Here is a 27,564-nt window from a genome sequence, read left to right on the forward strand (position 1 = left end):
CGTTTTGCTTCAAGACTTGTACAAAACTCCACCAAACTGAAATCCTTGGTCCTCTGAGATCTTGCCAGAAGCCCTCCTCCAGCCCCTGTTCCCTCTCCCATACATTATTGCTGAAAATAACTCTACGCCCAAGCAAACTGGCAAATGTCTAATGATCCTCTATCCATCAATGTCAGGCTGGTGCCAGTGAAATATCGTTCCGTGGGCCCATATTTCTTTTCCTTCTCGGCATCAAGCTACTGCAGGCAACACAGAAAGAGGCCCTGGATCCAAATTCAAACACCACTTCACACCCTCTAATAAGGGAGCAAATGGAAGAGATGGAAGGCAGGAAAGTGTCACATGGAAACACTGCAGGAGATGAATGGACAGCTCTCTGTGGGCTTTTTGGTGACTGTGTGTACCCTATAACAAAAGCACTATGTAGTAGTATATAAACCAGATTTTGTGAAATATTTGGACTACTCCTTCACTCAAACAATGCTACCAATATCCATGATACTTTTCAGCGCTTTGGGAAAGAATGCCAAACATTTCTGTGGAAGATTTTAAGCAACTCGAGTCGTTCTAAATTCTATTCAAATCAGCAAGGCTTCTCCAAAGTGAATTACAAAGTGGCACATTGAAATAGAATATTCTCAGTGCTTTCCAGCAAAGCTCTTTAGGTTTTAATGCCTAGAAGGCAGCCACAATGCATCACAGACTGGAAACGGGCCAACATCCAATCACAACCCAAAGGATGAGCAGGTGGATGGTCGGGCATACAAATAGTCAGTCTGTGTCAGGTACCAGGGGTCTTGTAAGAGATGATTTCCAGCCGAGGCAGTTTAACAAACACAACCGTGAAATGATAGGAGCCGCACTTTTCATAGCACATGTACTGAAGATGTATACTAAATCACAAATAGACAAAAAGAAGATCAATTTAGTGCTACAAAGGCTTTTGCTGTAATTGAATTGCTTAAATGATCTACCCCACACAATCGATTGCAAACAAGGTGAGTTTTCAGTGTTGCCCTTTTCTTTCCAGCAAGCATCACTTTCTCATTAGAGTATTTTTCTATGCGCTGTGATTCTGGTGAAGCCAGGACTGATTATTTACTCATTTTGTCACCCACACACAATCTATGTCTCTTCGTTGCAATGTAATTTATGAGAGGTAATAATCAGCAGCTGTGAGGCTGTCTGACATGAGTGGAAGCTCAATGTTTAAATACTAATTAATGGTACACAGACAATTGTTAATGCCATTCATATTTAAAAAAAGAAAAAGAAAAGAAGCACCGCTTTTAAATTATTAAGGACTCTGAAGACCCATTTTATTACTCCTACTATGAGTATTGATGCCCAGAATGAAGACAATTTTCTGACAACTTTTAGCACTTTCTACTTTTCTGACCTCCCCTGTGTGCTTTTGAGTGCTTTTTTCACTCGCATGCACTAAATCAGAATTTAGAAACATACTGAACTGGTACATCTCTCCAAGCTACATCTGCATAGATCATATGTAGTGAACAGCTAAGTTTTTTTTTTATTAGTTTATTTTTTCTCACTCTAGTTAGTATAGTTAGTTAGTATATCACTTTTTGTTTAGTATCAGTCTTTTCGATAAGGCCACTTTGGATGGACAGAGCTCTACTGCAGTGATTAAAAGTCCACATAGCCAACCAATCCAAAATAGCCATGAGAAGCATGAAGACCATCAGGAAAACATATGGAGTACAAATGAGGGAACATAACATAAAAATGAAACACAGGACTATAAATACACACAGAACAGTAAATAGGGAGCAAGAAACAGGTGAGGGCAGAACACTGGTGGACACAGGTAATGGTAGTTAGGAGGGAGGAAGAAAGAGGCAGGGAGTAATACAAAAGAAAACAACCCTTCAAAGTAAAACAGAAAATAACCAATGATGAAGCCCACAAACACCATCCATCCATCCAAGCTGGTATTGGATGAGAGGCTGGGTACACCCTGGGCAGGTCACCAGTCTATCGCAGGGCCAACATAGAGAGACAGACAACCATCCATCCATCCATTCGCTTCCACTTATCCTTTTCAGGGTCACGGGGGGCGCTGGAGCCTATCCCAGCTGTCATAGGGCAAGAGGCAGGGTACACCCTGGACAGGTCACCAGTCTGTCGCAGGGCTAACACACAGGGACAGACAACCATTCAAACTCAAATTCCCGCCTACGGCCAGTTTAGAATCTCCAGTCAACCTAACCCCACGTACGTCTTTGGACTGTGGGAGGAAGCCGGAGTACTGATCCAGACACAGTGAGAACACCACCAGAATCAAAAACACAAGAACAGCAGCAAAGTCAAAATTCTCAGTAATATTAAAAATGGATCAAAATCCTGGCATCATAATGGCATGTTGCCACAGGCTGAGTTTTTATTAAAAGTTATTAAACATTTTTCTTTTCAAAGATGAATTGGATAAACTAAAGAACATCATATTAAAACATGCTGTGACCCAATTATTATCTCAGTCAAGCTCCTATGTAGGCATGAGAAATCACTAACATCAGCTTTCTTAAGTGATGAGATAGCAACATCTTCCAATCATGTCTAGGCTGGTCGCTGAAAGTTGCTTTATGGCTATGATCCAGAGACCAAACAGCAGTCAGTGGACCAAAGACCTAAGCAGGACCCAAGACCAAGCATGGATGGGTCACCTTCTTAACATTCACGAGATTATTGCCAGTTTGGTATTGAACCATTGTAAAGTCTCTAGTCAGAGGGCACTTTGAATGTGCAACTTTGCACCTCTAATATTTTAATGATTCAGAGCCAGTGAGCCTGTTCTTTTTTATTTTATGCCAAAAAGCACAGCAACGCCTGAAAAAGAATTGCTGTATGATATTACTATTGATTTCTTTTGTAAAATGGGGATTTTGGGTATTTTGTAAGACATCCACTGTCCTGAAAAATACCCCCATCAACATGAAAATGCAAGAAATGATGCCAAACACTGTTAAGAGCAACAGGTGGTGATAAAACCCTAACCATATAGAAATGTTCTTTAATCAGAAGCATAAAACTATATCATTGTGCACAGTCTGATGTCAAAAAAGGAGATAAAGGTACACACAAGACAAAAACCTTCATCAGTGAACTGAGATGGCCTTTATGCGTGGAAGGCCAAAACACACAGAAAAAGCTCTGTGCTACAAAATACCCTTGTACATGTAGACAGGGATTAAAACAGCATTTGACTGTTAGTGTGTGGGTTGTTGTAATGAGACTGAAGTAGGTTTGGATCTGACTTGGTAAAAATAAATAATAATTCCAGTGTCTATACATAGTTTTGCAAAACAGAGAGCAAATCAAGTCTGAAGGATTTGACTTAAATGCCATCCACACACAGCTTCACTCACCGTGACCTTAAAGTTGGATATTTTTAATAATTTAAAATCAGAGATGAGCCCCAAAGTAAAGTTTTGAAGTGATCTGTTTTGTTGTCTCCAACCAAAACTCAAAAGCAACAACAAAAAAAAAAAACCACAGCCTCGCACTGCAGAAGCAGATGATTGGCAAACGACTGACACAATTAAGCGATTTTCAAAACAGCGCCTGATTGGGTTTCTGAAGGTGATATTTAATAGTGACAGACCTATGATTTCTAATTACAAGAACAAAGAACAGACAAGAAAGGAAAGGGACAGAAAATAACAGTGTCAAACCAAGGAGGTGTCACACCGCTTCAGAAACATAACAGATGTCGCTCTCTTCTGGGGATGACATTGTCTGTAGAAGCAAATAGATTCTGCACAACTTGATAAAGAGCAGGGAAACTATCACAATCATCGAATACAAAGCCTCCATTTGACTGGCCACATTTTATTATTTATCAGAGCTGCGATGTGTTTGTTGAACGCTTCAAATGGCTTTTATGTCGCCTGTGCTGTTGCTGATATTATCTGTCACACTATTAACTGTGCATCTGTCCCGATTATGCGCCTGCGCTTATTTACTGTTTTATCAACATTTATGTATTTATTTGCGTCCTCTGTATCCTCCTCCAAGCTGTTGCCACTTTTTCTCCAAATACTTACAAGAGGTCTTTTCAGCTTTTGCCAAGCATAACGAAAGACAAATTTGAAGTTAATTGACTTGCTCGGCTGAATAAAGGCTAATTTCCTTTTCTTCTTTTTCTTTTCTTTTTTTTCTTTTTTTGCATGTCACACAGCGTTGTAATGATAGCAAACAACATTTCGCAATTTTAACAGTCAAAGCCAACGCGGCCATTTTCAGGTCACAATGTGCACAGTCAAGCTGAAAGATGGTATCTGAGAAAGAAATCGTCTGCTGTGTGAATGCAGACACATAAATAGAGACACAGATGGAAGACTTGCACAGGGGACATGGACTAAAATAAGAGACAGATGAGTAGACATGGTGATTTAAAGGATGAGTCTGATAAGAAATAGTCAGACAGAAATAACTGTCTGGAGATCTGGAGTGCTGCGTAATGTTCTAATTGGCCCTCTGGAGGACTGGGCAATATCTGACCTGTACTGGGGGGAAAAAAACTGGATCATAATGTGATAATGATCCTCTCAGTTATTTGGATACATCATCCAAAAAGGACTGTCATTAAAAAGATTCTAAATGACTTAAAAAAATGCTTGTGTTGAGATGTTTTCAGGAACATAACTGCAAGAAGCAGAGAACAGGCTCAGTAATTAAATCTAAAAATATCAGCCTATGATTAATGGCCACTTAGCTTATGAGCATGTAGTGCTAAAGCTAATGCACACAGCTCTGTGGACTTTGAAAGCAGACCAGCAAAAACGCCGCATTTTCTTTAAGCTCCCGTGAAGCTCCAAGCTCCAGGACAAAGTGGAGGAGTGACACTCCGAAGAGCTCTCCACACGCAACATGCATTGTAGTTTTTAGACCTGTCATGAGGACAGATAGCTAGAATCAGCGTTACTGGTGGAAGTGCGTGCTCCACTCACCTGATGAGAGGGAGAGAGAGAGATTGATGGAAGAAAAGAAGGGGAGAGGGATGGAAAAAAAAAAGAAGACATAAGACTAACGGCACCTGAGGATGACAGCAGGGAGACAGCTCCGGTCTTATTCCGGCTCATGTCTCGTCCACAACAATACAATCACACGCAATCACAGCCTCAATTGCTACCTGCAGATTGAAAAAGATCTTGATGGAACACTATCAAGGAAGATCAGAATAAAGGATTGGGCAACGTGGGCACGCATGGGCTGTTAATACGAGGGAAACTAGAGGTCTCTGGTGGGGGTGGATGGGACAAACAGACACAAAGAGGAAACAGCGAAAAGGACAGAGGCCAGTTGAGCAAAACAGACTGATGGGTAAAGCTACGGAGCTAAGGACACACAGTCACATTCACACAAACACAGAAACTTGGAGGTATATTAAACTTTAGGCCATTAGTTCCATGCCCATGGCCTGAGGACATGTTGTGTAGAATAGAGGCAGCTTTCATTAGAGGTGCCACGCTCAGGGTTGCACTGCTACGTATTTCCCCCTGTTGCTCTTTTGAAGTTTTCATTTATCAAAGAAAGTGCTCTCTGTCGCAATGAAAAGAAGGCAGACCTCAAGGGGACTAGGATGATAAGCAAAGTTTGACCCCATCAAAGATCTCATTTCAGTTATTGTATATGCTGTTTAGATCCACCTCGGCTTTCAGTGAAGATCATCTAAGCGTTAAACTATGACTCTGCCCTGATGGGGTAAGGCTTTATCTGTGGGTTTTATGAGCAACGATGCAGCCAGGAGCTGACGGCTCACTGCTGCATCATCTATAAGAGTATGCTAATGAATTCTCATTTACAAGTGTCTTTACTAATATCTTAACATATGGTGTTACAGAAAAACAGTAACAGAGTGCCCTTGAAATGCAGTATTCCATACAGTACTTATCTGTATGACCTCCTTGTATTATTATTAGGTTAATAAAATACACTGACATGTATCTGGGGGAAGCTGTAATAAGAGCTCTCTAAAAAATGATCTAAAATCTAAAATCTCATCACTGACTCAGTCTGCCTTCAGGCACTGCTTTCTCTCAATAAAAATGCACATTATTACACTGGATTCTTTTTTCTTTAACGTAAATGCAAGAGTGCTGGGCTGTAGCAAAAATGACACACACACACACTCACGCACACACACACACACACACACACACACACACACACACACATATATATATATATATACACACATATATATATATATATATATATATATATATATATAAATATATATATTATATATATATATATAACAATTTAAAATTTAAAAGATGCTGAAGACTACCATGATTGGTTGATGAAGTCTGATCACGAGTGTTTAAGACAAATGTTGTCACCGTTGCTATCTTGGATTTAAAAAAAACTCACATATATATATATATATATATATATATATATATATATATATATATATATATATATATTTATTGTTCCTGGGATCTGCTGGAGCCACTCGCCCAACTTGGGGGTCACTGCATCAAGTGCTCTGCTGGGACCACTGTTACCTTCACCCTCCACATCTTTATGAGCTCTTCTCTGAGCCCTTGGTACTTGGTACAATATATGCATTTATTAACAATAAAGACTATAACAATTAAGTCTTTTTAAACAAATGTTTAAGTAAGTTTTTTTTTAGCAAATTAATCCTATTTCGTGAAAGTCAGACAAAGTATATCAAGGTGATCTTTTATCTGTTCTTGACTTACTTAAGTAAAAAAATGACATGAAGAATTTTACCACAAGATGAGCACAAAAACCATTACACTAACTCTAGCCAACTGATCCTGTTGGCATGATTTCAGTTGTATTTCACTTGTAAACATCCAGGGCTGACCGACTGAGGTCACGTGTATTTACCAAAGAGCAAATATGAGAGGCAGCTATCTCCCCCAGGTTTGACCTCTGCAAGACCTGAAGATGCAACTCTATTTTAGCAAGAAATCTCTTGCACACTCAGCTGCCTGGAGAATGCATAACAAGCACGGTCTAAATGCGCTGTAGATGCTGAGGTGAGCTGTGGTTCTCACATAGTGCACGACTGTAAAGCTACATTACCAACACTTAATTCTGTACTTACTCCTGAACTACAAGGTTTAAAGTTAGCTTAAGTATATCCCCACTGCAACTTAACAGACAAATGGAGCTAAGCTTGTATGCTGTTCAGCCAGACAACTAGGAAGAAATGCTTAAGTCTACAGAAACTCTCAGCTTCCTGCCTACTCTTGATTTGCTAAGGGGCTTAATTATCATAGGAGTTGACAAGGTCAGAGGTGGGGGAGGGTTTATTTTACTTACAAGCAGCCAGGCTTTTTAGCAATTTTTGGTGGTCTTGAGCAATACTTTTCCAGGCTTTCTGAAAGTCTTTCAAAGTTCTTCTTTGGACAATCGCTGCTTTTTTCATTTATTTAGAGTCCAGTCATTATAAAAGCCAAGCATAAAAAAGAGCATCTAACTCAAAGGAGGAACCAGTGTCGTGTCTACATATAACAGTCACCTTTTTAAATTGGGTCTTTAGGCAGCTTGTTGCAAAAGCAGTAATTTGCTACAGTGAGTCTACCAAAAATGCCAAAGATAGCAGAGTTTGACAGGTATAATGTGTGCGTGTGTAGGTACACGTAAGTTCTTTGTGTTCTTGTGATGCTGAGAAAAAGATGCTCAAGAGATGTTAGTGAAAGAAATGACACTATATAGCCTTGCCAGCCGTTTTACTGATGTAATCTCACAAGCTATAACATTATCAGATCACACTCATATACATGTTATAGTGCTGCTGCTTCTTCATGCTTATTTGCTTACTGGGTTTTCACACATTTTATGTATTATTATAGACCAAAGAATTAGTTGATGAATAGGCTGCAGTAGTACTCAGATACAAACAATCTTATAAGGAGAACTCCAGACGCCCGTGTGGAGCCATAACAATGTTTTTATCGCGCTTTCTTCTGCTGTTTTCTTGCATTCACTGATTTGGCTTGTTTGTCATTCGTCATATTTGCAATTAGGGCGAAGCAGCTTGGCAACAAACACACAATTCAAGCTGAAGTTTACAGCTCAGGGACCGCTGTTCTTTGTTGAGATTCAGGGTATAACTGCTTCACTTCACTAAGTTAAATATTAGCTGCTCGTGGTAAACTCTACAATGACAGCCGATGTCTTGGCTCTGTTCAGTCATTGTTTGTGCAACATCAGTAGCCATTAGTCGCTGAGGCTGTCTAGAGATCTGCTTTTGGACAGAGTTTTAGCATTTCCTGTATGATTTTCTGCTGGAGCTGCATGCTGCACCCATCTACCCATCTGCCCGTAATTGCATTAGTATCGATTTGGCTTTAATTTTAAGTTCTCATAAAGAGCTGAGGTCATTTTTGTATGATTGGTTCTTAATTGGAGAAATCCGAGGGCATGAAGCACTTGCTAAAGTAGGTCAGTGAGCAATGGTGCGAGTTATTGTACAAAATCTTTAGCTGCTAGTGCTATAGCCACATTAGGGAAGTTGAAGACCAGCAGCACGACTAGAATTATTGCAGCGCTGCTAGTGACAGCGTTGCCTCTGAAATGGTTAGTTCAAAAATAGGGAATGGGTCTGCAGCCACTCTACGGTCAGTTGCCGTCTTCAAAGCAACTTAAGGTAATAAGATAGTAACAAAACAGAGTCAGACTGAGTTTCTAACTGAATGGGGTAAAATTGGCAATTGCATAGAATCTGTTATTGATAATATAAAAAAAAAAACACCTCTTGCTTGTTGCAAATCTGTAGCTATCTACACACACAGAAATTGGCATTCAACATTCAACAGAAATTTACATAAACTACTTACATTCAGTCAGAGTCAGAACGTCAAAAGATTTCAAACGAAATTTCAACAGAAATAGCAATATGGTTGTGCAGTTAGGTGATTTGACTGTAAAGTTAGTGTAAAATGTTTTAATATATCCAAAATTGCATGCCCCCCAACCCCCCCAAAAAGCAAAAAACAATCCAAAGCAAACAAAAAAAATAACCCAGGTTGTAGAAGTACAGCGACTTTCACCCCTGCAATAAAGACGGTCCACTCTGGGCTGTCCAACCAATCCCATGAGCCACCAAAAAAAAAAGAAGAAGAAACAAACAAACACACACACACACACCCACACATATCCACACAAGCTGCTGTTAACTGGACTTCCGTGACACTAAGGTCATATAGGGCTTACCCAGAAGTGTGATGATGCAGCCCAGAATAGCCAGGAGGGCACCTGTGCTGAGGCCAGTTGCTGTATAGGCCACAGCTCCACAAGACAAGGCCACTCCGTCAGAGTCACAGTCACACACTCGAACTGAGAGTGTATTTGTGCTGCTGAGAGCAGGACTTCCACTGTCCACAATCAACACAGGGAGTCGATACACAGGCTGCTCCCGTCTCCTGAAGCCACCTCGCTTTGTCAATATGGATGCTGTGTTGTCTGCAAAGTAGAGTTAAAGCATGAAAGCATCATATCACTTGTAAGAGAAGACATGGGAAGCTTTATTTAATCTGCATATCAAGTTTATTGGCTTCAAATGAACAATGAACTGCAAATATGTGACTAGCAGGGGCTTAACTTCTATCTTATAATGATTGCTGTGCTTTGGTTGTGCAGTTTGAAATGATTTTACAGTATTAAAAGCAGCAATGCCAACAGATGGTGTCATTAACACAATTCATTATATGACACGCTGTGGCATCTCTCCCTGCTCTGACCACCTGTTGGCTAATAACAACTTTGGTTTGATGGTAAAATCTTATATGAAATCGCAGCACATGAAAGAGAAAGAGGCGGCTAGAAGAGAACAATGTGCCATTACATCAGCTGAAAAAAGCCATTTCATGTCAGCTATATCAATAGACTGAAATGCACTTTCAAATTTTAGCAGTGCATGATTGAAATGTAGATTTTTTTTTGCCTTGAAGGACAACTCCATTGTTTGTCTGGGGGATATTCAGATTTCTTTCAGAAGCCCAAGAACAAGGAGAAAATGAAAATACCGAGGAGTTCTCTTGCAAATGTGACATTAGTAAAATCAGGGGAGAAAAGTTTCCTCGTGGATGAATAAAAAACACACAGCTGGTTAGTAACAACTGAGATGGGTTGCACACTTAAAACGCTGAATAAATATGTTCTGCTGCTAAATGTGAAACATGTGGCTGTGCCTGGTATTTGTCCTCAAGGGACATCTGTGCGCAGGAAGGTGGAAAACACATATGAATAAAGTGCAAATGTTATGCCAGTATTTGATTACTGAACATGCTGTCCCACCCCTGATCATTAAACATGCTGCTACAACAGTCTCCACTCCTAGATTTTGGAAGCTAACTACAGGCATTTGGTGCCATTCAGCCATGAATAAATAAATAGATAAGTAAACATGAGTACAGTCTGATTTTGACCAGTGTTGATTTGCAGTCTGCGCTCTAGTAAGGTGTTGGATGGGGTTAGGGCTTGGTGCAAGCCGGTCAGGATCCTCCACAACATGCTGGAAAAACCATCTCTTTATGAAACTGGTTTTGTGCGCTGGGAAACTGACATGTTGAAAAATGACAGGATCTTTTCCATATCCCTGAGCATTGTACTTGGCACACCTGAACACTAGAACCAAAAGACTAAGAAACAAGTGCAAAATGTCTTTTTCAACTCATATTTTAGTCTTTTAGTGTTTGACAGCAATAACACACATTGATCGTACAACTGATAAACTACTTGTAAAGGTACTTCCTGTTAGAACTGGAAGTTCTAGTGATCTATTACCCGAAATTCCACAACAGTGTTATTTGTCATGTTTCCTTTTAGTAAAAAAATCACTGATGTCTTGCGCCTTTAATACGTAGAGTTAGAACTGAGCCAAAATGGCTTGCAGCTAACCACAGGTATGTGGGCTTTAATCAGCGGACAAGTCAACTATTGCATTGGCTGCACATATGAAACATGTTTGAAAGAAATAGTTAATAAAACATCAGGCAGCAACTGATCTTTACATATCACAAATTTTATTTTATCTGCTGATTCAACACACCCACTGGAGAAGACTGCTGCTCAGCTTACTTCAGTCATATTCATGAACATGTTTGGCCCACTTTTAATTACATTTTATTAACCAGTAGTGCTGTTGTTCTCTAACTTTCCATCCATTGTAGAAGGAACCAGTTACCACTTTAGTTTAGATTTAGAGGTCTTTATGAGTTTTTTGTCTTTTGCCCTGTCTAACTCTCCTTACCCCCAACTGGTCGCAGCAGATGGCTGCCTGATTCTGCCTGAGGTTTCTTCCTGTTAAAATAGCGTTTTTCGTTCCCACTGTTACCAAATTCTTGCTCATAGGGGGTCGTTTGATTGCAGGGGTTTTCGCTGTAGGGTCAATATAAAGCATCTTGAGCATGACATGCTATCATTAGTTTCTTCTGAACTTTTTTAAGTTCAAAAGAAACTAATCCCAGAAATATTTTGTTAATAAGCGTCAAAGACTCATAACTGAAAGTTCGTCTTTCATCTCTTAGGCTACAAAACTTTATTTTATTTTATTTTTTTATTTTGGCCATCTTGACAGTAGGTAGACAAATTGATTGCTTCGTGAGGTGGTGTGAGGTGAGGTGGTGTGAGGTAAACCACCTGCAGCTGAATGTGGCCAAAACAAAGAAGCTGGTGGTGCTTTAATTTCTACGAAGGCTCAGATCCTTCAATGTATGCAGCAGGCTGCTCTATATGTTCTATCAGTCTTTTGTTGTGAGCCCCATCTCCTTTGCTGTGGCATGCTGGGGTGCATGCATCAAAAGCAAAGGACGCAAACAGACTGAACAAACTCATCAGGAAGGCTGAGTTTGCTGTTGGCATGAAGCTCACCATCCTGGAGGAGGTGATCAGTGACAGGATTCTGGCAATCATGGACAATAACTCCCACCCCCTCCATAACACACTATACAATCTGAAGAGCAGTTTCAGCGACAGGTTCCTTCAAACTTGCTGTCTGGGGGAACGTTACAGCAAGTTGTTCCTTCCTGCTGCTATCAGGCTCTTTAATTCATCCACTTGGGTCAGATCCACACATGTGGAACAGTATTAATCACACCTCAATGCACCCTGTCACTTTTGTACACCACGACATATTTACACACATACTTGTACTTTTATATTTATATGTATATTTTTCTTTATACCTATAGCTCTATATTTATCTATTTATCCTAATATGTATCTATTAGGGGTGCAACAATACTCGTATCGATATTGAACCGTTAGATACAGTGCTTTCGGTTCGGTACGCATATGTATCGAACAATACAAATTTTTAAATTTATTTTATCAACTTTTCTCCTGACGATGCTGTCTGTGTTGAGCACTCAGTGGATCTGCGCTCGACAGTGCAGCCTAAGCGGAGTAGTCGAGCGCAGATTCACTGACCGCAGTGCAAGCTAGCAAGACAGAAGTTAAGCTCTTGTTGCAACATGGCAAATTGAACCTCCCCCACCCTCATTCAGATGTGGCGTTTGGAACTATTTTGGTTTTCATGTGAAGTATGACCCTAAAGGTAAGCGCGTCATGGACAAAAGTAAAACAGTATGTCGGATGTGCCACGCAATGCTCAATTACATGGGTGGGAACTAGTGCGTTAGCGCAGTTAGCTCGTTAACGTGTTGGCGCCGTCCAGCCCCACGCACGGGGCGATCCGTGGTAACTCGTTAACGGAGATTTGTCGTGTTGTGGCGTTAACGTCATTTCAACGAGATTAACGCTGACAGCACTAGTGGGAACACAACGAATATGACTGCACATTTACGCCGAGATCATCCTAGTGCAAAGACAAGTGGAAGCAGACAAAAACAACATGCACAGATGCTACAAACTTTACCCGAGTCATTTAGACAGCCGTTAGCACATGATTCTCCTTATGGGGACCTCGATCGAACCCAGGTTAAGATGCACTGCCCCAGAAGAAGCGTATAGTATAGCTTTTATTTTGGAAAGAGCCATTTCTCTATAATAAACTCTCTTTTCCAAAGATGAGTGATTTCTCGATCAGATAGTTTTATTTTTTTTATTACTTTGTTGTTTCAGCAACATTAAATTTAAAAACTGTACTTTTGAGTTAAAATATATATTTATAATTTTAATAAATGACAAATTAAAAAGGCATGAACATTTTTTTGTATTGAAAAAATATCGAACCGTGACACCAAAGTATCGAACCGAACCGAACCGTGAATTTTGTGTATCGTTGCACCCCTAGTATCTATCATAACTCCGTTTCGATATGAGCGCTTGTTGTTTTTTTATATATTTGCTGCTATGACAACTCAATTTCCCTCTGGGACTACCGTAATTGTCGGGCTATAAGCCGCTACTTTTTGCACAAGCTTTGAACCCTGCGGCTTTTAGTCAGGTGCGGCTTTTCTATGGATTGTCCATGATTTTTGTCATATCGTAAGACGATTTGTTTTGTGTGTTCCGCTGTTGTACGGCACTACGTTGCCTGGCGGAAGGATCGGGGTTCAAGAGTGGTATGTTAGTCACATGTCCGTCCGCCAGGCAACGTAGTGCCGTACGAAGTAGCGCGAAAAACAAACTTCAAAGTAGCGGTACGCGTTCAGCGGGAGTTGTGGATGATGAGCGGCGATAAACTTGCAAGTTATGCCCAAAAAGCAAGTTATGCCCAACGCCATCGGTGGATTCTGACAGCGTGGAAAAGTGTGAAAACATCCACGATCACCAACGGATTTTGAAGGGCTGGACTGCTGCATGATGGAGAGGAGGACACCGCCACGGCCCTTCAGAGGGTGTTCGACTCTGACACTGACAATGAGGATTTCTTTGGTTTTGAAAGTGACAACGAAGGAGAGAAGCGGAGAGTGGATGATGAAGCCATCCTGAGCCTGTTTGTATCCGACACTGGAGAAGAGGACTTTGGTGTTTTTAGTGCGCAGGAAGAAGAGAAAGATGGTGAATGACTGACTTTTCTTCTTGTTAAAGCCGTGTCACTGCACCTGAGCCTAAAAGGTAGGCCGAATCTATTTTTCTGGTGTGCTGTAGGCTACTGTTATGTACTACATGTGCAAATATGTACCCATAACTTGTTTTTCAAAATATTAATAAAAGTGATGTCTCCAAACAGCCATCTCTTTCCTGACAATTCCCTTTGTGCATATTCTCTTACATATGATAAGTCAACATTGAAACACCTGCGGCTTTTAGTCAGGTGCGGCTAATGTATGTACAAAACAGGATTTTCCCCTGATTTTAGCTTGTGCGGCTAATATTTAGGTGCGCTTTGTAGTCCGGGAAATACGGTAATAAAGTTTCTCTGATTCTGAAAAGATATTCACATTTTAATCAGTTTTACATTTGTGAATTAAACTGAAAAAAAAGGGTATTATTTTTTTTAAGGTTGCTTCTTTAAAAATGTATTTAAATAGACCTTAAATTGTATAACTGCGCAAACAAAATAACATTTCCTTGCATTGATTATTGTGTTTTCTTTGTTTAATTTCCATTGATCTGCATTTCCTTCGTTATGACGTACTAAATCATTAAAGCTCATACAGAATTCATTAAGAGTCATTTGGGTACCATGGAAAAAAACACATATTAACATGCTATAACACATTACACTGGACACCACTGAACATACTATGTTGTTGTTGCAACATTTGTAAATGTGTCCATACAGTTCATTCAGTATACTCAACATACTGAATAAGAGGTTAATAGAATATCTCCTCAGAGAACCTTTTTCTATTCAAGCTGTCCTTAGTCTACTAAGGTGTTACTAAAACAACAAGTACATGATGTAACACATGTCTGCACTCAGAAGGATTACTGTGGCACAACCTGGTTGCTGCTGCTGTTCTTTATACAAACTAACATTGCTGCCTGAGCCGAGCTCCCACACATGTGAACAAAACACTCGACAAAGGGCCATCACCTCAGAATGCACATCAGCTCAGCACATGCTATGTTTTTCAAAGCAGTGGGAATTCATGTAAGTAAGTAATGATGGAGTCAGACACAGTTCTCACATCTTTAAAAATATATGCAAATTACCACTTAGGCTTTTCTATAAGAACAACTAATTTTCTACATCCACCCACTGTTTTGCTTGTAGGTGGATAACAAATCATTATGACACAAAGACAGTTTTCACCTTGTGTGTTTGATTTAAAGTTATTCCTTGATCCGACACATAGACACCTCGCACTAAGTTGAACAAAGTTATAGCAAGACTGAGTTCTCACTCGGATGTGCTCCAGTTACAGAGGAAGTTTGTTTCTGGATTTCGTTTTGATGAACAATTACCAAGAAAAAAAAGTAGAGGGGGCATTGTCACGGCAGAATAATGGTTTCATTTGGCAGTGCTGGGCATGCCGGGGGCCACCAGTTACTCTGTACTATTTTTTTTCCTGAGTCAGATTGCAGAGTGTATTATAGCCAGATACAGGGCAGATATAGGGAGCTGAGTGAGCAATGACTAAAGTGTCAATTGCATTGCTGCCAGGCTCAGTTGGAAGGAATAAACAACAAACAGACCATACCTAACTTGAGCAACACCTTTTACAGACTCTTAAAGGCCAGTAGCAATTATCTCAAGGGATTGTTTTAAAAATGTATCTCCATGAAATAAAGCTAATCTGACTGAACTCTGACAGTAATGTAGAAGCAGTTTAAACCTCTGACTGAATTCTTCCAAATAACATGTATTAGTTTTTATACAAGTATCGACTACCAATATGTATGTACAAACTATTTTTTTAATTTCTCATCAGCATATAAAAATAAGGCTAGGCCACCAGCTGTTCATTCAACATTAGGCTTCATCTGAGCTAATGCGAGTCGCTGAACTCAATATCACTCAATGTTTGTGGTGTTGGTGTCTTTTAGAGAAGTGTTTCCCAACCTTTTGGAGCCACAGCACATATTTCACATTTGAAAAATCACACGGCACACCACCAAACAAAAATATCACAAAAAGCATTTTGATAATTTTCCCCTGTGCACGAATTATAGCGGAATTGGTTCGCTTCTGACCACTACTCATGCTAGGGCAGGGGTGCCCAATCCCGGTCCTCGAGAGCTACTATCCTGCAGCTTTTAGATGCATCCCTACTCCAACACAGCTGAATCAAATGGTTTGATCTCTTCAGCATGCCATCATGTTTGGCAAAGACCTGATAACAAGCCATTCATTTGATTCAGGTGTGTGGGAACAAGGATGCATCTAAAAGCTGCAGGACGGTAGCTCTCGAGGACCGGGATTGGGCACCCCTGTGCTAGGGCCTTCATCTGGGTCAGAATTTTCTCCAGGACCCAGGTCATATTGACTATTTTTTCCCCAAGTATTTATCTATTGCTATTATATGCTGCATTGTCTAACTCACTGCATGACTTTTATGTAATTTCTTCTTCGTCTTCTTTAGTTTTACTGGCAGTTGGCAACCCATTTAATTAAAGGAGGTAGTTATACTGCCCTCTAGTGGAAGAGAATGTAATAGTTCGGCTGTTTACTCATGCTGATCGCTTAGAGTACCAATCTTGTGTAACCAGATAATCTTCCACGGCACACCTGATCATTTCTCACACTGTTTCAGAGCACTTGTGATATAGTGACATTGCTTTACGTTTCCAAAATGCTCAAACTGAGGCTTAAAAATGGGAGTTGGGTGACCTAAATCAATCTCTAATACGGTAGAATTAAACCAGAAAAATGATGTTTGACACAAGTCAATCAATTAAAGGTTATCCACATGCTGCATTTTATAGAATCAAATATAATTTTTAGTGTTCGACTATGGACTGGGAAATTCTGCAATGCATAAAAATGCAGAAAGAGACCAATCATGATATAAAAAATAGATCAGTTAAAATATGAAATCTCGAAAATGCTTTTTTGTAAGATAGCAATAGATCATCCACATAAAAGAACTGATCTGCCTCCTTTAGCATCATTTTAAAAACCTTAGACCATTTTGTTGGCAACATTTTATAACTACAAATTCTACTTTATATAACTTTAAAGCTTTTTAATACCCTCTAAAACATTTTTAGGGGAAACAAACATCAGTGTTTTTTTTTATAATTCTCTACACTTCAGTATAGAAGTATAGACAAACAATGACATGCACACACACAGGAAAACAATAAAATCATATGAGCTTGAAGATAACATCAAAGAATACCACAAAAGGTTGTCTCACCCTTATTATCTCGCAGAGTGAAGTTAAGGTTACCAGCAGCAGGTCCTGCCAGGGCGAAATAAAAGCGATGACCACTCAAAGGTTCATCCTTATCCACTGCGCTGATTGTCTGGATCACCTGAGGAGAATGTTAACACAAAAAGACATTCGGCATCAGTTAGCTTGCTGAGTTTTATCTGATCTCTCGGGCTAAATAGGCGTTAATCACGGTGTAAAATGCTTAATGTGGGTTTGCAGTTAGTAAGCTCACAATCTCCCTCAACTTGAGGAAAGCATTGTCATCAAGGCTTTTGTATATGCATCACTTTTCACTCTGTCATAAATTTATGTACACGGAGGCATAAATCTTGTTTAAAAGGCCAGGCAACAGTGTGAGTGAACTGGAGAAAACCAACTTGATTCTGATTGATGGAAAGGATTTGTTTTATAATGTTTGGCTGTGGTTTTGTGTCATTTATCTCTTGAAGTACAGTAAGTGCTTATTTGGCAAGAGCTTGGCAACCTCTTAGGGATGAAGTGTTTTCTTTGGGGAAGTGATTTCTCTCAGCAAAACATTGTCCAGAGATTAGTTTTGCAGTCAGTGTAGAGACCACAACACATTTAGTGTGTTCAATTTTAACCCTTTGATGATACTACAAAGGAAAGAAAATGCTATTTTCAAGTGTCAACTAACCACATGGCCTTAACTGTAGAGATGGCAAATCACAGTAAAAGTGGATCGCTGTCTGACAGTAGAGATATCCAAGTAAAGTAATGGCAAAAACCAAAATATAATGCTTTTTATGAAAGTAATAATAATATACTATGCATTGTCCAGACCAGGAAAAACATCTGCTTTTATAGAGGTGCTCACAGATAATCAACTAAGGATGTACTTAGTTGGGGCGATTGTGGCTCAAGAGTTGGGCGTTCGCCTTGTAATCGGAAGGTTGCCGGTTTGAGCCCCGGCTTGGACAGTCTCGGTCGTTGTGTCCTTGGGCAAGACACTTCACCCGTTGCCTACTGGTGGTGGTCAGAGGGCCCGGTGGCGCCAGTGTCCGGCAGCCTCGCCTCTGTCAGTGCGCCCCAGGGTAGCTGTGGCTACAATGTAGCTTGCCATCACCAGTGTGTGAATATGTGCGTGAATGGGTGGATGACTGGATATGTAAAGCGCTTTGGGGTCCTTAGGGACTAGTAAAGCGCTATATAAATACAGGCCATTTACCATTTACCCCATACTATGTACTTTAACTATGAAAGTGTGTTGGTAGCACTTTCCTTTAAAACTCATTGCCCCACTAATACCTATGACTATTACTGTTATTATCAAGCTGTAATGTAAAGAAGTGCTAAGAGTAAGTTTATCAGAGCGGAAAGATATTTCTCAATTATACTAATCGAAAGATTTATATGACAAAGCCAGACTCACGTCTATGCATAAAATAAAAATATATTCTTTGAAGAGGATTCTCTATGATATAATCTTTAAGGACTAAAAATACAATACTTCCTACATTATTTTATCACTGCATATTACAATAAATCTTGACACTCAATGTTTCATCAAAAATCGCAGCTTCTTAAATTTCAGTGGTAACCATCTGTGAAAGACTCTTCTATTAACTCTGTATTGCAAGATATGTATATTCATTTAAAACCAGTTTAAAGTCATACTGTTGCAAATGCATGTGGTCCTTTGGTCCATTGGATTGACATAGATTGTGGGCTTTAACTATGGGAAAAATTGACATTAAATTTTAGTTAACGCACTTCCGCCATGGGATATTTCAACACATCCTGTTACTGTGTTGTCTGGTTCTGCAAACTACTGTGCATCTTAAAATTTAGGGATTATTTTTTGCTCTCAAATGCAGGTTACAAGTTTTGTTCAACCAACTTTTCAACTCACTTTGAGGATGATCATTATTTCCATTTGCCAATATTGATAAGTGCAATATGCGAAGCTGTAGAGGAAGGAAGCTTTTCCTCTATGTACCCGTGTCTGGCTATGGGAGAGGTTTCTGCTTTAGTTAATAAAGTATTCATCTACTATTTAGGGTTTATCAAGTGTTTAATAAAGAGAAATTGCAAGGTATGAAGAGCAACCGTGTCGTAAAATTGGCTGTATTCATAGCTAAAAGTCAAAATCTCCCTCCGCTGTCAGACTGTGTATCAGTGATATCTGGTAATGACAATATGATGAAAGGAAATATACAGATACGACTGACCAACTCTAATACACACATCCCTCTTATTATATTATCTATCTGACCTGACCTTGGCCACCGCATTAAAAAATGAAGACAATATTAGGTCAGCGCACTGAACTGTTGTATTACTGATGCTCTTCAAAATAAATCCATCCAGCCAAGCATTCCCACTTCATTATTACGAGCATGAAAATAACTCATGATGAAAACTGATGTTGCTTGAGGCAATCCAAGAGAAGCATTCACATCTGTGGGTTAAAAGTGAATACAGTTTGTTTCAGTTTACTTTTTTTGCCTCTGAACCTCAAACTAAACCGAATCTTGCTCCTTCTATTATAGACGACTGTCGAAAACTATAAATAATGCAGGAAATCAGATTACAATTTATTTACACCCACTAGCACATGCTGTAATGATTTTTTTTTTTTTTTTTTTTTTATTCATACAAACGTGTTATCTGAAAATCAATTTCTTGTTTTAGCTCCCCCCTCCGCTAAAAAAAAAAAAAAAAAAATCAAAGCAAAAAGACAAGGCTTTAATTTCAGCATCTAGTAGCAGAAAGAAAATAAAACAAACAAAAAACAAGCAAAAATCTCTCACAGTACACGCTGTACATGAGAAGCACATCAAATGCCGAGACGCCATATGGACGACAAATGATAGCCACCACAACGGCCATCAAAGTGGGTGTTACTGCCGCAGTGTCCTTATAAATTTAGATCAAGCCTCCCGAATCCTTTGTAGGCAATCGAGAAACTCAACCCTGTGACAACTCACACCCGTGGACAGGATCCAAGAGATCCTTAGAAGCAATTCACACTAAATTATCACATCTCCCAGCCCCAAACAGCTCTGAGTTGAAAAAGCAAAATAAGATGAAAAAATTAAAAGAGTGAGGAAGTAGAAAAAAATAAAAACAACCCCAATGATCCATCAGTGCCGAGACATGGATTATCAGTTGTCAGCTGTGATTAAATGCTGCTGGTTACAAGCTGTCAGGTATTAGGGATTTGTGTAGGTGGTAAGCAACATCCTGCCAATTATTAAAACTGGCAGGCGGGGTGAAATACCATGAATGTTTTATTCTTATTTCTTAACAAAATTAAAATATTTGCATCAGCAAGTATTTAAAAAAGTGTCTCTGTTTGCTGTTTAGTTTTGCAGTGCAAGGGGAATTTATATGGGGAGCAGAAATGCAAAAAGGTTATCTGCTCTAGTTCTCAAGAACATTTGGGATATCTGTATATACAGACAGAAGTGATGTTTGTGTCAGCGGCAGATCAGTGACAGGCAAACTCAACAATTGAGCACCTAAACATGCAGCGTATGCATGCTCGGCTGCATATCGCCAAAGCTGCCACTGATCCTGGGATCATAATAACTCACATGCCTCTCACTCTGTTATGGAAATCTCACATCTGATAGAAACCTTTCTTTGTGGTTCCTACACCGCCGATGAATCCAATACACATTCTGAACCCTTTGATGTCCTTTGAATATTGCGGATGGATTCCGAGCTTATCTCTAGGAAGCTTTCCATTCCTCACGGCTGAGGGAAAGGACTCTAAATCATTCTTAAATCAAACACTTTGTAATGTATAATGCCTTTCATTAATGTGGCTCTGATGCAAGGATGCACTGAACCTTTGGTGGGGAATCCTCAAATGGGTTGAGTAGGAGACAGGAGGAGAGAGGCATGGCTGCGGACATAAATTCTCGCTCAAAGACATTAACAGCTGCAGCCGACTGGTGCCTGTCGCAAGGAACGGCTGAGGAGGCCTATGAATCACCGAATTAAAGGGTTTTTTGAGTTTACACATGGCTGCGTGTCAGACCACACCGGATATTAAAGGACAAAGGTGTCTCTGTTTGTTGCCTTCAAAGGGAAGTAAGAGAATGTGCAGTACACAGAGGAATGTATGCACATTTGTATTGTAAAAGTGGGATGTTACTCAAACTCACTAAATTGTAACCAAATTATCCATAAAATGAACAAAAAAAAAACAAACAAAAAACAAAAACAGAAGGAACTCAGATTGAAGAATGACATTTAGAGCCATATGAAAAAGAAAGGTTTTCATAGGAGTCTATTCAGTACTGTGAAAATCTAAGCACATCTAATAAATCAGCAACCTATACCTATAACCTATAACTCTTAGATAGCAGTAACTTAAATGAATCATTTTCTGTAAGTCTTTCACTTTGTTATAGAGGAATTTTGGCCTACAGTTCATTGAGGTTTGTGGACCTTTTTTCATGCACAGCTCTCTTCAGGTCACACGACACCATTTCAGTCAGGTTGAAATCTGGAATTTTGTGTGATCCAATTTATGGTGTCTTCTTCTTTTTTAATCAAACTGCTGCACTGACTTCTTTTTTAATTAAATGTTTTCTTTTGTAATCATTTTATTATTTTTCTGTATATTTCTAATATTTTTTCTTCTTATGTATTTCTCGCATGTATTATTTTAAGACGGGCGGGGATTATGGTTCCTCCCCCCTGTCTTTATCGTTAACTGTCTAGTCCAGTTTTACTTGGGTGTCACTTAACCTATTAACCTATTAACCAATAGCAACCTGTTATATGTCAGCTGGTTTATCTATGAAGGTGTGATTGGTTAATTAAATTTTTTTCTGTTTCTTGTCTTTTATTTACACACAAATTGTACTTTGTGTATCCCTGATGAAGGCCAGAAGCTGAAACGAGTTGGTCAGTTAATAAAGTTGTTCCTCTTTCATTCTAAGAGTTGTTAGAGTTCCTGCGTTGTGAGTTTTTCATCCTCTCCATGCACCTTGGAAGTAGGTAAAGCTGTGCCAGAAATTTTTGCTGCGATATGATCCAATTTCAGCCAAGCTGGCTTCATATTTGATTCTAGAATAATTTGTTATACAAGTAGTTCACAGTTGACTGAATGACTGCAAGGTGCCCAGGCCCTGTGTCCTGTAAAACAAGCCCAAATCATCAACCCTCCACCACCTTTTGAGAGAATGACTATATGAAGCTTGTGCTGGAGAACATTTAGATGTCTTTATGTCAATATGCTATGTTTAGTTGTAGATTACAGCCAAACAGCTACACTTTTGTCTGTTTGGAGTTCTTTTTGGAGAGTAGAGGTTTTAGCCTGGAAACATTTCCAAGAAGTGTTTTATTTAATCTTTTTTTTATAATTAACTTGCCTGTAGATTCTGAAATCTCTCGAGGTGTTTGCAGTTCCTCTGCGTACTGCACAGCCTGACCTTGGGTCGACTGTGTATGATGAGGAACAACCATCGCTTCTCTAAGATAGTTGCTGATGCCTTTCTTCCTTAACATTGTGTTAACACACACACTTGACTGCTCCAGACTAGCAAACTGACAAAACTTCCTCTTTCATAGAGGTGCTCACACGCTCTGATAATCAGTTAATCAAATGCACTTGATTAGCAGCACCTGGCTGCTACTTATCCTCTCAATTCTTAAGGAATGGTGTACTTAAGGGCTGCATAGAGTCCTGTGAACACTTTCTTTTTCACTTGACTGTATATGAGTTTAGTCTACTGTTGCCTTACTATCTTTTTGATCGCTTGGGTGATTGTTGAAATCCCTTCATGCTTTATCTGTATCATAACTAAAAGACTTAGTTACAAAATCTATTGCAATCAGTATTAAATGTACTGAAAACCTTAACAAACAACACAGAAATAAAGTTCCAAGTGGTGAAGAATTAAGGCAAAGCCTGTGGTGTAGAATTTTAAAGAAGTCAAATTTGGAAAGCAGGGAACATCTAATGACACTATCCTGTAAAATTAGAGGAAATGTATGATTTAATGTTTCTTGGACCTTAACCAACGCGGGGAAATAAAAAGATTTCTCAGCCGCTGCTTTTGACCTTTTTTTAATCTAATCGACCTTTGGCAATTTTCCCAGTTTTAAAGAAGTGATATACAAAACTGCTGGGGCATTTTAGGAAAACCCTTTAAGGAAAAATCATTTTCACTCCAAAATACATATTGTTTTCATCCTATTTTAGAGATTTATCTTTACAACAACAAAAACTTTTAGCATATTCAAACTAAAAGGAAAGTGACAGATCTTTTTATTGTGAAGTTGTGTTACTTTGTTTTCATCGGTTGAGAAAGTAACTATAAAGTCAGAAGGCAGCAGCAGTGTCAACAGGAATGGTGACAGCTGACAGCGAACAACACTTCTAATTAAAAGTCTAAGAATAGCATTTTAAACCTATACCTCACTTCACTAAGATGCATGCAGTGAGAACTGATAAGTAAACATCAACTTAAAGACATTATTGCGCAGCCAAACCTTTGACACAAAGGTGTCTGCGTGACAGTTTTGAAAAGTGCTACACAGTTTGTCAGTCTCAGTGACTTCTTTGTGCTCACGTTCCTTGATTTAATTAGAAAATTAGAAAACAAAAATTGTTGACTTTGTGAAACAATAATGCAAAGATAAATGGTATTTTTAAGTGAGTGGAAAATAAATGTAAGTACTTTTTAAATATCAAATGAAATGTGATCTTAGATCTGAATATGAAAAGAAAATAAGAAATTTGAAATGTTTTATTTAGAGTTATTCTTGGGTTTTTTTTTTTCTTTGATCAAAGGGACTTATACTTTTGTTTACATATATTATCCACAACAGTACACTGGTACAAAAAAAATTATGCACAGGCTTCAAAATGAGTTTCAGTGTTCAGTCTTTAATCCAAAGCCAAATTCTGGGTTCTGGATATTTTCATTGAAGATTCTACTCTTTGGTGTCTAGTTATTTGAATCCACCCATCCCCAGACATCGCACCACCTGGTTGATTGAGCTGCACCTTCACAGGCCAAATCCTGCCTGTTCACTCAGCACTCGCAATAATTCTACAAATGACACCCTGCCACCTAAAACGCATCTGTTTTCACCGGCGTGCAGTTCAAACAATCAAGATTTAATTCTTCCAAACACCGGAAGTACGTTAGCAAACTACAATGGCCATAATTTACTTCAACTATGACACAAAGCATCTGTGCTCCCTTGAGCTGCTGCATTACTGACTCAGACTTTGACTGGAGACAGGAACATGAAATGTGGCTTCTATAATGAAAAAAGTAATGTTTGGTAAAGTAGCATAACTAGAATGACTGACTATATATATAAAAAAGATGAAGAATCCAAGCAATAATGAGCAAATCACACTTTGACACCAGCGAAGTAAACACTGCACTGCATTTTAAACTCTTCAGGGTCTAGTCTAGTGTTATACTGTCTTTATAGTGTAATTATCAGATTGTGAGTAGGATACGACTGGCTGTACAGCTAAGAGACTTTCATTTAAGCCACCTAAAGCCCTGTTGGCAGATTAGTCATACAATAAGATCAAGACAGCCACTTCAAAGTTGAACCAAGAGTATAAATAAGTATCGCATCAAATAGGTGGCACTCGTTGCCATGGCAATATGACAGCTGTCACCATGGGTTGTGTTGACGAAGGAAGTGGTGGGCCTGCCGCTTTCACACCCCTCGCTCTGCGGCACTCTGCCACGGCTTCCTATGACATAGACGCCCTAAACATCACCCACATGTGACACCCATAACTTTGTTCACTAACAGCACCAGCTCACACATCTCACCCTGCTGTCAGACACACACACACAGACATACGTACGGATGCCCCACACCCACACATATTGCCAATCAATATCATTCAACAAATGTCATCCTTCAATCCCTTTTTTTTTTATGCCGCCGCTCTCATTCCGCATCGACTCGACTTGTCATAAGCGTGTTTGTTGGCATGATCCTGACAAGTCGAAACTGCTGAGGCTAAAGTCATCTCCTGGTGAGATCTGAGATTAAACTTGCTCCTTGTTCTGTCTTTTTATAGAACAGACAGTTTGCTGCCACACACTAATATTTTCTCTGCCCCTAGCACCTTGGCATATCTGTTTTCATCTCTCACCTTGATGCAACACCCATAATAAACTGATAATTTGAGCGATGACTAGAGGTGCGAAGACACTTTTTTATTGATGTGAGGCAGTATAGTAATTAGGGAATGGTAAAAAAAAACAAAAAAAAGAAACTTGAAAAAATAATGGCACATACCAGGATATAAATTTGTATGTAAATACATGTCTTATTGGACAACATTAAGATTCTTCACTGACTATTCATTGTTTAAGTTAGGAGATATTCACACACACACACTGGAACTACAGCACGCTATGTTGTAAGAAAACAAGAAGTAGTCTGAGAGGAAACCTTGGGGCTGGAAAATAAAGCCAACTGGGAACTACCAAAAGTGCACTTCATTAAACGGCTTTGAAGAAGACTCCAGCAGCAAGGTAAACCACACAGTTGCTGCAGTTGAAATACCCACATTTAAAGCACACATAAATATGTTTACAGCCTCCTCAATAAAAATGTATCTTCACATTACCAAAACTTGCATCCATCCATCCATCCATCCATCCATCCATCCATCCACCGTCTTAACTCTTAACTCCAGTTCAGTGTTGCAGGGAGCCTGGAGTCTAGCTCTCTAAACCCTGATTACTCATGTTAACATTCACACATAGGGCCAATTTAGAATCATCAAGTTACCAAACATGTACATCTTTGGACTGTGGAAGGAAGCTGGTGTACCCTGAGTAAAGCCATGCCAGCACAGAGAAGACATGCAAACTCCACAGACCTGGGAACCTCTTTATCTGACAGGTGATCACGGTCAGCTGTAACAGCTAGCTGTCTTCTAGTAAATAATGTAAGACACTGATTTTCATGACATTATATGATAAACAGAATAGGTTCAGTGGGGCTATGCTCTAGTTTTGGTAAATACAATTGTATTGCATTTTTTTGTATGTTACATTAGCTGCTATTTGCACCCAGGTGATGCAGCCTTACAGTCTGTTGATGCATCTTGATAATTAAACAAGCTAGCTAGTGTTAGCTGAACACTTAGCATGCCTGTCTTTTTTCCAAATATCATTACACCCAGCTCCAAAGTGTCATTCAGAATGCTAAAACTGCAAGGCTTTACAAACCAGATGCTATGGTTGCTACATTCATTTTATATACAGTCAAGGCAGTTCATCTGTTGCTGTTAGGTTTCCTGTGGATGGAAAGACAGGTATAACTATTGGATTACTTTGCAGGAACCTAAGTTTTTTTGTTTTTGTTTGTTTGTTTTTTTGTTTGTTTTTCGTTTTTGTTTTTTTGTTTTTTTTTGGGGGGGGTCAGTAAATTCTAAGCTAAATGTGACATATGTGATAAGAATATCCTTAAAAGGTGAACATCACAGCAAATTTAAAAATCAGTGTATTACCTTGTGTTGACATTTGACTGAAAGCTCAGAAGGAGCACAAAGTTTGATGCAAATTTGGCAGAAGTAGCGACTTAGGGGTTTTGTATCTTAATTTAGCCTCACAGCCTCATAAAAACACATTTTCAAACGTCAGCATGCACCAGCTACTTCAGCAGTGTTTGTATCTCACTGCTTTCTTTTCAACTCTTTTACCTTGCAGTTTGAAAACCTCAGTTCATGACTACCCAACATTCCCAAATCCCTCAGGGACGCTACAGGACTGCAGGGAGGGGCAGGGAGCAGATTGGGGGCAGCTGAATGCCAAGTCCACTCATGTATGTAATGGTTACACTGAAGTGATTGTACAACGTGACCCCCCACTCCTCCGTCCCTGCTGCCCTGCCCCTTCCACATCATCATAATATCAATTAATATTATGGCAGAAGACAGACGCACCGTTGATCCGTAACAAGTGGCATCTCTGGAGAGAACCAGTGCCACGAGACGGCCTTAATTAGGCCTGAAAAATGGCAGCTTATTCCATCCCTGCACTCCCTCTTAATCTGTGCTACAGAGCCACAGAGTCAACCCTGGCCCCAACTGGCAACTATTATTATTTCATCTTTGTCACAGCTGTGAATAAGCCAATGGGCGTGACAGCCAGTGGGCGGCGTGAGATTTTTAACAATGCTTTACAGGAAAAGCAGACACAGTTAGTACTGCCACTGGTTCACTGCTACAGCCAGACATATAGTACACAACAGGGGCATTTTGATTAATAAGGAATCAGGGAGGTGGTGGAGCACGTATCTGACAGGTTATGAGTCCACCTAGTCCGTCTAGTAACAGACAGCAGACATCTCGTTG

General features: G+C 39.5%; 1 protein-coding gene across 1 annotated transcript in view; it reads right to left on the bottom strand.

The window, feature by feature from the left end:
- The window catches only part of LOC113029246 (cadherin-7), a 116,181-nt gene that overhangs the window by 3,189 nt on the left and 85,428 nt on the right, over positions 1 to 27,564 (bottom strand). The window contains exons 10-11 of the mRNA XM_026180022.1: positions 17,220 to 17,337; positions 9,220 to 9,468 (exon numbers count right to left, since the gene is read on the bottom strand). Coding sequence (XP_026035807.1) covers positions 9,220 to 9,468; positions 17,220 to 17,337 — 367 coding nt within the window. The remainder of the gene's footprint in view (positions 1 to 9,219; positions 9,469 to 17,219; positions 17,338 to 27,564) is intronic.

This window comes from Astatotilapia calliptera, chromosome 9 (assembly GCF_900246225.1).
Source record: "Astatotilapia calliptera chromosome 9, fAstCal1.2, whole genome shotgun sequence".
Lineage (NCBI taxonomy): Eukaryota > Metazoa > Chordata > Actinopteri > Cichliformes > Cichlidae > Astatotilapia > Astatotilapia calliptera.